The sequence below is a fragment of the Chanodichthys erythropterus genome, chromosome 12, assembly GCF_024489055.1.
Source record: "Chanodichthys erythropterus isolate Z2021 chromosome 12, ASM2448905v1, whole genome shotgun sequence".
Taxonomy (NCBI): domain Eukaryota; kingdom Metazoa; phylum Chordata; class Actinopteri; order Cypriniformes; family Xenocyprididae; genus Chanodichthys; species Chanodichthys erythropterus.
In genome coordinates, this window is record NC_090232.1 from 39,600,068 (window position 1) to 39,610,354 (window position 10,287).

A 10,287-nucleotide genomic window follows, 5' to 3' on the forward strand; every position below is an offset into this window, starting at 1 on the left:
GTTACAAATTAATATCCCAATAGCATTAGCTTACAATGTGCTAACGGCGGAAAGAGAGAAATGAGAGGGATTTGGGAAAGCATAAACACGGATTTGGGAATATTGCACACACATACTTACGCTTCAGTGTTCCTTCTCTCGTTGCATTGGGAACCCATAACCAGATGTAGAGCCTCAAGTACAATAGATAAAAGTGTTTTGGGATGGTTCAAGGCATGGACTCATCTAAACTTCCTGCTCCTCTTCTTTCTTTTCTCTGTTTTTATTGTTTTTATGGCTGGTTAAGTTTTATATTTATAACTATTGCTAATGGTTGATTTTGGTGCAGATGTTTAAGGAGTTGCACCAAAGGCCATTCAAGTGTCAGAAGATATGCAACACTTATAAGCTCTAATAACTGTGGATTTTAGTTAAAGGATTTCTATATTTTCCGGCCTGAATTGTGACTCATGAGTTGCATAAATCTTTAATACAGCATTTTCAAAAGAATTTAAAATAATTCCCAAATAAAAGTTATATAATTTAACGTTTGTATTGAATGTGAATTATCACATCGTATGATAGACTTACAAATGTATAATGAAATTTTACATCTGTCCATTTTAATTTATATAAATGAATAGTTTAGCCATGGAGCTCTATTCGCATTCTGATTGGGTTGTTCCCAGTAGACTTGTGCCGATATTCGGTAATGCGATTAATCGCGATAATGAATATGCACGATATTGTAATTGTCGGCACTTCAGAATACCGTAAATAATAATTTATTACCAATTATTCATATTTTATAAGGCGATTAAGAATACTTTACCCATCAAACGTATAAAATGCACAACACCGCTGTATTCTGCGTCAAAAGGACACGCGCTCAGATGTAATCAATCCCAACGTGCACGAGAAGCACATGGCGGAACCAGTGAAGGAGACGAGATGAATGAAAGTGCGCGTTCACTCTCTGACAGCAGAGGGCGCTGATGGAACAGCAGCGTGCAGCGGTTACCACGGAAACCGCGCAAACAAAGTAACTGCGCTAGTGAAGTTTTTAAAATGCTTCAAACAGCCATTCATTTTTTTGTAATCTTAGTGTGTTCATCACAGCACCAAATACTGAATACTTAAAAAAGACTTAAAAGGATATTTATTTTCAAACCTAAACATTTTTATATTTTAATCTGGACTACAACATGCCCTAATGATTAGAAATGTTCTGATTATTTGTTATTGTTCAGAAAAACATACAGCTTCATTAGTTAACATGTTAATTCATTATCACTAAACTGACAATAAAAATACTTATAAAGTATTAATTATTATTAATTAATGTTAGTTTCTTAGTTACTATTTAATAACATTACTAAAATTAAAATAACTTATTTAATGGACCTGACATAAAACTAACAATGATCAGTTGAGTTTCTAAACTAACATTAACAAAAAATAACAAATGTAGCTATTGCTCAATCTTAGTTAATGCATTAAATAGAGTAAAGTGTTATCTGTTGTTCTTTATAGCCAAATTCTTTTGCATTTTAATCTGTTTGAATTTTTTTTTTGTTTGTTTTATTACAAAAAGAGTTCTTAAACCTGTTAAACTATGACAAAAATGGTTTTGCAACTTATTTTAATATCGTGATAATACCATATACCGTGATAAAAGCTTCAAAAATCAATTAATCGCAACATGAAAATTTTATACCGTCACATGCCTAGTTCCCAGTCAATTGATTTCATTTATCCATTCCTATTTCCCTATATAAACACAACGCATCCAAACAAATGCACTCTCAAACAATCTCTGCACACTATGCAAATTCTCATTCTGGCCCCCCACCTCCCCAGCACCACCTGCCTAAATCTGCTACGGGGGGTCTCTGTCTCTCTAGCAGCGGCAGCATGTTTCCTTTTATTTTATGTTCTGAGCTTTTAGCAGAAACAAGTTGTACTTGCTCTGCATAAGCAGCACTAACCATTGCTCCGGCAGCAGTGTAGCAGATCTAGTACATTCGTTGACGTCTTTTTAACTCTGTATGTAACACTGGTGTTAAAAAATGAAAGACACTTTTGTCACTTTTTGACTTTCAGTAATCTGATGTGCTGGATACAGGAAAACTTTCACCATTAAATGGGTTTTATTTTACTGTAGCATTAAACATCCTCGACTTTGTAGCAGAATAAAGTATGATATGCTAATTTTGTATAAGTAAATCATATAAAAATCATATAAAGTGTATGTATGGCACACTGTTATGAGTGTTTGGATTGGAATAAATAGTAAAAAAAAAAAAAAAAATGTTTTATTGAAGATTCATGTTTTTTCACTCACCTACCAACATTTACTTTTCTCTTATGAAATTTACTTGACAGCAGATTCACTTGCACTCATATGAGTCACATTTACGAGTATATTCCCTGTGCAATATCGTATCTCATAAACAGCAATTATGATTGCGGTGGATTGCAATTGACCCATCAGGATATCTGATATTTCACTGTACACCAAACAAACACAATATAAAGTATAAAATATAAATTACCTATGAAAAGTAATATGCCTGCTTCCCACAGGAAGTTGAAATACTTACTGAGAGGTAATTCATTTGATACAATGACTGTTTTCTCTGTAAATAAGCGACTCCTGTCTCTGATTTCACACATCTCATTTCATATATGAGGTAGAGTTATAGCAGGAATGAACTCAGGGGCTGAAAACAATGCTTTGTGTCTGAAAACAGATGGGACAGTGTCTGTGTAAGCAGTATGGTGACATTACCCGCAGCTGTTTTTGGTCGCAGCTGCCAGACACAGTCATTAAGGAAAGTGTACTAAAGAGTTGTTCTAATAATTCGACTTGGCTCTGCATGTTGTTTTAGGGCGACTCCATGAGGACAAACATTCAGCTGGACTTTGGGGACGGAACAGCGGTGTCCTACTCCAACCTGAGCTGGACGCAGGAGGGTATCAGGCACGTGTACCGCAGTGCTGGTATCTTCAGAGTCACAGCGCTGGCGGAGAACAGCCTCGGGTTCGACACCTCATCCCTCTACCTGCATGTGACGTGTAGGTTTCACACATACACACAAATGCGTGCCAACTTCAGTATTTATTTTTATTCTCCATTTTGCAGAGGTGCCAAAAGTTATCATTTTATGAGGTGACGTTATATAATTATATCATAATATAATTATAGCATTTTTGTCTTGATTAAAAATATCTAAACTTCATAAAAAAGAAGATTATTTTATCGGTGTTACATTGTGTGAGATATTAAGACTTGTTAGTCAGAGAATAGAGTTTAAATTCAGGTTTACTTTTACCTCATTGGCAAAATAGTAAATTTAGCTTACCCTCGTGAAAAAAAGAGTACCATTTAACATACTTTTAAAAGGAGTACTTAAGTAAATAATGCGCTTTAAAATAATATACTTTAGTGTGGACAGAATGGAATGTTTTACCCTTAAATATTTGTTAATTGCAATTAAATTAAAATGTATTATAGTTTAAATTTATATTAAATGCAGTTACAATTTTGAGTGTTTTTCCCCCTAAACTTAAGAAATTAAGAACATCTTTATATGTAATTTTATAAATACCTAAATTGTCTTTGAAATATGGTTACAGTGTACTGCTGAATATACTGACAAGCATTTATTGCAAACTAAAATAGACTTAATGTAATATCATGCATTTAAATATATTTGTAATTACACATTTGTAATGATGAAGTTGCAGTTTAGAATGCATGTTTATTTTTTTTTTTACTTTAAATGCTTAAAATTAAAAAAAAAAAAACTTAAAATTGTGAATTTCTCTGAATTTACACATTTTTGGAAACATTTAGGATAATGTAAGTACACAATTGAATGAAATATATAACACTGTGCAAGCGGTTTTTGGATATTTTAATATAAAAATCTTATAATTTTGCGTTTGCGTAAGTGTGTTAAGTCATCAAATGCCATTAAAATGTACTCTCTTACACTTAAGTGGTCTTTTATTTTTTTTAATAACAGTTTTTATATATATATATACAATCTATACTTTCAAGATTTGAAGTACACATTCAATACATTTAAGCACACTTCTTTTCACAAGGGTATGCTTTTATTAAAAAAAGCTTTATCTATCTAATTGACCCAGTTATTAACTAATGTCCTACCCTATTTAGCCAGCAAAAAAAACAAAAAAAACAATTTACATCAAATACTCAAAGACTGTCTTGTCAACTCTGTTGAGTAATAAAGTACAATTGTACAGACAGATTTGTGGCTACACAGGCAATAAAGTGTCAGAACATTGGTATGCAAACTTTGAATAAACATCTCTTAAACAAACAAACAAAAGTAATGTGTACAATACACTTGGTAGGTGACTTTCATACAGTTGCTCTGCCAAAATCTGCATGTGTCCTCCAACTCCGCAGGTGTAGTAGACTACGGTGCTTAATTACAGCTTTTATCTTCACTTTTCACAAACAAACAGGGGTGGGCACTTGTGATCAGATGAGAGCAATTAAGTCCAACTTTTATTTCCTGATGTGTACAGAATTGTTTTATAGCAAAAAAAAAAAAAAAAACTTGCACATGGGGAAGGGTAAACAATATGGATAGATCACAGATGAGTAAATGACAGAACAGATTTTTTTTTCTTCATATTTTATGATCATTTGGTCATTGCGACTGTTCGATTTATATATATATTTATATATATATATATATATATATATATCGAACTAACAATTTATGGGTTGCAAAGGTTGACTGCTTGTCCAAATAGTTTGTCTATATTCTTTATATATATATATATATATATATATATATATATATATATATAAATCGAACAGTCGCAATGGCCAAATGATCATAAAATATGAAGAAAAAAAAATCTGTTCTGTCATTTACATCTGTTCTGTTCTGTCATTTTAAGGTCTTTTTAATCTGTTCTGTCATATCGAACTAACAATTTATGGGTTGCAAAGGTTGACTGCTTGTCCAAATAGTTTGTCTATATTCTTACTATGCTTTTTTTTTTTGTTTTTTCTTTTTTTTAGTTTTGTCATTTTTAGCACTAGTGCTTCAGTTAGTGTGCTGTGCTTTAGGTGTTAGACAGTTAGCCTAGTAAAACTCTCTTGGAAATGTTGCTTGTTTAAATTCATCCTTATGAAAAACACCTCTGCTACTGCCATACACATGCTGACTAACTTCTTGGCGCTGTTTTTGAGCGTCCCACTGCGAGTGTTGTGTATGTTTCTAAAATGCTGTGCCAAGTTAAAAATACTTGATACTAAAACTTTTAAAAACAGGTCTCGATACCCCTGCGTTCTGTTTCTCCGTCTAGCTCTGTTTGAACAGCATCCAATTGGGGTCAGGTGGAGCCGAAACCAGTCTAATTATACAAGACCAAAAAGTCGACTAGTTATTCAAGCCACCGGCGATTTGATTTAGCAAAATATTTAGTTTTTGCACCCCTTGCTCTGTTCCCTGTTCTTGTATTGAGTGTGAGTGTGTGTGTGTTTCAGGCCCTGTGGAGCATATTCAGCTGTTGGCTCCATATGTGGTCATTAAGAATAAGGAGGTGAACCTGACGGCAGTGGTCTGGCCTACTCATTTCAGAACGCTCACCTATTTCTGGTGGCTGGGGAACAACACGGAGGTACAACCAGCTCCTAATTACAGATTTTCTGCCTCGCTTTGTTGGGCGAAGGCCTCCGAGGCGTTTTACGTTGGAAAATAAATAGAACAGGAGCAATGAACCGTTAATAATGTAGTTCTTGTTTTTGTGGTATTTAGATGTGTTCTTTAGTTTCTGCTTGTTCGCCCTGAAACACCAATAAAACTGTTGGCACTGTTCATTTTAAAAGGGTTTGCTTTTTAAGGAAGTCATCGAGCTTATAAATATCAAAAAATGTGATTTCTTGTTTACCGCTGTATTGAGTTTTAATTGTTTTTGTTTTGTATCCTCTACATTTGTGGTGCTAGCCAATAATTACGTTGGACAGCAGTATTTCCCACACGTTCAGCACTGAGGGCATGATCACCGTGACTGTTCAGGTCTCCTCAGCAGACTCGATACTACAGGACACCAGAACCATTGCCATACAAGGTAGGTGTTCACATTCAGACAGATATAACATAATATTTATGACAGGTATAGGGCCAGTTTGGAATTCACACAAATGAAGGTCTTTTTAATGAAATCCATGAGGTTTCTGTCCCTCCATAGAGTTCCACTTTCAAGGTCCAGAAAGGTAGTAAAGACATCATTAAAGTACTCCATGTGACTCCAGTGGTTTAACCTCAATTTTACTGCAAGTTTTACTTTTTTAGTGTTTTTACCACTTTATTTACAAAATAATATTATCCAAAGTGTGTTCACGCAGCAATGTCAGCTCTCACGTGAACACAAAACACGTGTTGTGATGCTCTTGTGAACGCGTGTTGCAGATCAATATTTTCATTAAAGTGGTAAATTATGTTTTTTTTTTTTTTTGTGCAAATAAAGCGCTCACGTCGCTTCAGATTAAGTCGCACTGGAGTATTTTAATGATGTCTTTACTTGCTTTCTGGACCTTGAAAGTGGTAGTTGCTTTGGATCTCTGGAGGGACAGAAACCTCTCAGATTTCATTAAACATATCTTCATTTGTTTTCCGAAGATGAACAAAGGTCTTACGGGTGTGGAATGACATGAGGGTGAGTAATTAATGAGTAATTTTCATTTTTGAGTGAACTAAACCTTTAAAGCTGTCTTGGAAACTTTTCACTATGCCTTTCATCATTTATTTGCTACTTTTCAAATGCCTTTTTGTGTTTATTTTATTGTTTTACTCCAATCCCAAACCCAGACGTTCAATCTTAAGCTAAAAAAGATATAAATTGTTTTATTAATTGTTAATAATCTTTTTTATTTATTAATTGTTAACAATCTTAATAAAGAGTGAAATAAACAAACATTTTCATATTCATTTTTTGACAGGAATTTATCAATTTTTCCGAATTTCAAATTGTATCAAAAACAATTATCGATACAATATTATCGATACAAGGAAATGACTTGCATGCTTCCTAAATGCTCCAAATATATATATATTTTTTTTTGAAAAAATATTATTTTATTTTGAATATTTAGAATAAATAAAATGCTAGCTATGAAATTAATCTCAGCAAGATGAAGATTAATGAAGAAAATTATTTATTTTTTTTTTTTTAATGTCTCTTCCGTTGCCATCATTTTGACAACAGAATTCTACTTGATTTGAGAAGCGGCGGAAATATGAAAGACTTTTCTTTATCAGAAAAATGACAGAATTCTCAGGTGAAGCATGCATGTCCACTGTTAGACATTATTAATGTGGAAGTTGATTGAAACTATTAAGTAGGAATGTGAAATGTGTTTTAAGAGAGTGCTCGTTATTGATGCTTCAGCGAGAAACTAAATATTGTCATGTTATCTGATTGATGTGTAATGACAAAATGTGAATGATTTTTTTGAATGATATACATATATAGGGCTATAAATGTTTAGTCATTGTTTAATTTAACTTTTTTTTTTTTTTTTTTTCTTCTACGTTAACAATATGGTAACTTCTATGGTTTTCTTCTATGGTATATATACTTGATGAGCTGTATTATTGCTGCTTTCTGAGTGTTCAGAATTACAGGAAATTGTCACTGCAAGCTAGTCATAAAAGCTCCCTTCTGGCAACTGCCAAATAGACTGTAATCATTTTTTGTGATCAACGTTAACCTTTCCATACCTGTCAGTAATGATAACTCTGCTACAGCTCGACTAAATCATCTGGAACAAATCACAGCAGATAGAAGGTGTTTGGCATCTTATGAGAAAAAAAGAATTAAGGGTCTGTCTGCCTCTGCTTCTCTCTCCCTCTGTGACAGAATTCTTCAAATCACTTCTTTTATCTTTCTCTCCTAATCTGGATGAGGCCAACCCCGACATCCCAGAGTGGAGACAGGATGTGGGTCGGGTAATTAAGAAGGCTGTTCTCCAGGTGAGTGGGAATTTATTCTATCCATCTCATCTCTCACTGGCTTTTCCTTGCTTGTCTGTGTAGCTCCCAGATATTCTGGTCAAATATATCCTGTTGTCTTTGTCTTATTCTTTGTCCTTTTCCCTTATACTTCTCTTCTATGTTCTCGTTCACTGAAAAACAAATAAATAAATCTGTATTTTTGCCTTGTTTTCTAGGCACAAATAAACATCCCTAGAAAGGATAATGCAAAGTCAGCCAGTCAGAATCACAAAATAAATGTAGACGGTAATAAGTACATGGACATTAAATATTGATCTGAATTTCGAAACGAAAGGACACCCTATTGAATTCCATAGTTTTCCATATCAGGACATAATAAAAAAAATCACTTGGTACTTGTCAGATCTTAAAATTTGGAAAATAAAATCTCAGATAAACAACAACAACAACACATGACTCATTATTTCTTTAACAAAAACTAGGCCAAAATGGAAAGTTACTGTTAACATAGGAATTAAGAGGGTAAGTAATGGTCAAATGTCTTTTATTAATTGATCATCAGCCAAATTGATCACCTCTATAAAAGCAGAAGTTCTGGCAGTTTGAGCATCTGGAGACTTCAGGTGTGTGTTAACTGTGCCAAGGAGGAAAGACTTTAGCAATGATCTTAGAGAAGCAGTTGTTGCTGCCATCAATCTGAGAAAGGTTATACGGCCATTTCCAAAAAATTTTTCCATCATTCTTCAAAGAAGAAGATTATTCACAAGTGGAAGACATTCAAAAGAGACACCAATCTTCCCATTAATGGACGTCTTAACCCAAACTGATTTTTGTCCATATTTTTTGTTTTTTTATGCTAAAATTATGGTTGATTGTTTCCACTGAAAAAAGTGTATTCAGAAAATGACATTTTGTAGTGTTTTAATGTCATTTTAAACAATTATTTATTAAATTAAGTGTTTTATTATGCTTTTTAGATTAAACATTCCTTTACATCAGAGAAAGCAATCGGCTTAGCACCAAGACAAAATTTAATGAAATGTATTTGTCTTACCCCATTGGAAAACTGGTTTTGGCCATATTTTCTTTTATTTATTCTTAAAAGAATAAAAAGGGGGGGTTATATTTTATATTTTAATGTCTCTTTGCAGTGTTTTAATGTCTAAATTTGATCATTTATTAAATTACTTATGTCATATATTGTTAAGATTAAAGAGAAGCAATTGGCATAACAACAAGTCAAACTTTATGGAAGAGGATTAGGGCCAAGCAATAATAAAAAAATAAAACCATCTCGAGATTAAAGTTGTTAAATTTCGAGAAACAAGTCGAGATAAAATGTTGAGAATAAAGTCATTAAATTACGAGAAAAAAAAACGTTAAATTTCGAGAAAAAAAGTTGAGATAAATGTTGAGAATAAAATCATTAAATTACGAGAAAAAACTCATTAAATTTTGAGAAAAAAGTCGAGATAAAATGTTGAGAATAAAGTCATTAAATTACGAGAAAAAACTTGTTAAATTACGAGAACAAATTCATGAAATTATGAGAAACATTTAGTTAAGTTTCGAGTAAAAAAGTCGAGATAAAATGTTGAGAATAAACTCGTTAAATTCCGAGAAAAAAAATCAATAAATTTTGAGAAAAAAGTCGAGATAAAATGTTGAGAATAAACTCATTAAATTATGACTTTATTCTCAACATTTTATTTCGACTTTTTTCTTGAAATTTAACAAGTTTTTTCTCAACATTTTATCTCAACTTTTTTCTCGAAATTTAACAACTTTAATCTCGAGTTGGTTTTAATTTTTTATTATTGCTTGGCCCTAATCCTCTTCCATACAAACTTAATTACTTTTTTATTTTACTTTTTTACCTTGCTGGAAAATTAGTTTTGACCATATTTTCTTTGATTTATGCTTTTTTTATTGACCAAAAAACAGTAACAATGTGATACAGTAACTTATACATAAAAAAAAAAAAAAAAAAAAACTGTGACACATATACAAAGACAGGAGAAGACAGGGAGAGAAAAACAGAAAAAAAGCTATAGATGTACAGCAGGTACAGAGATCAGTTAAATCAGTTTCATTATTATTTAAATTTCCTTGTATTGCTGTGGGAGGAAAAAAAAAACACTAAATGTGACTCCACTAAATGATAAATAGACATCAATACAATGTAAAGCAACAGCAATAATAATAATAGTAATAATAATAATAACAATAGTAGTAGTAGTAGTAGCAGTGGACGCAGGAGTGGAAGTAACGGCAGTAGCATTGGTAATAACAATAATAGTAA

At 32.6% G+C, this 10,287-nt stretch overlaps 1 protein-coding gene across 1 annotated transcript in view; it reads left to right on the plus strand.

Moving 5' to 3' along the window:
* The window catches only part of sorcs3a (sortilin related VPS10 domain containing receptor 3a), a 282,904-nt gene that overhangs the window by 248,068 nt on the left and 24,549 nt on the right, over nucleotides 1–10,287 (plus strand). Inside the window, exons 19-22 of the mRNA XM_067402597.1 lie at nucleotides 2,871–3,057; nucleotides 5,516–5,649; nucleotides 5,976–6,099; nucleotides 7,891–8,003. Of these exons, the coding sequence (XP_067258698.1) occupies nucleotides 2,871–3,057; nucleotides 5,516–5,649; nucleotides 5,976–6,099; nucleotides 7,891–8,003 (558 nt within the window). The remainder of the gene's footprint in view (nucleotides 1–2,870; nucleotides 3,058–5,515; nucleotides 5,650–5,975; nucleotides 6,100–7,890; nucleotides 8,004–10,287) is intronic.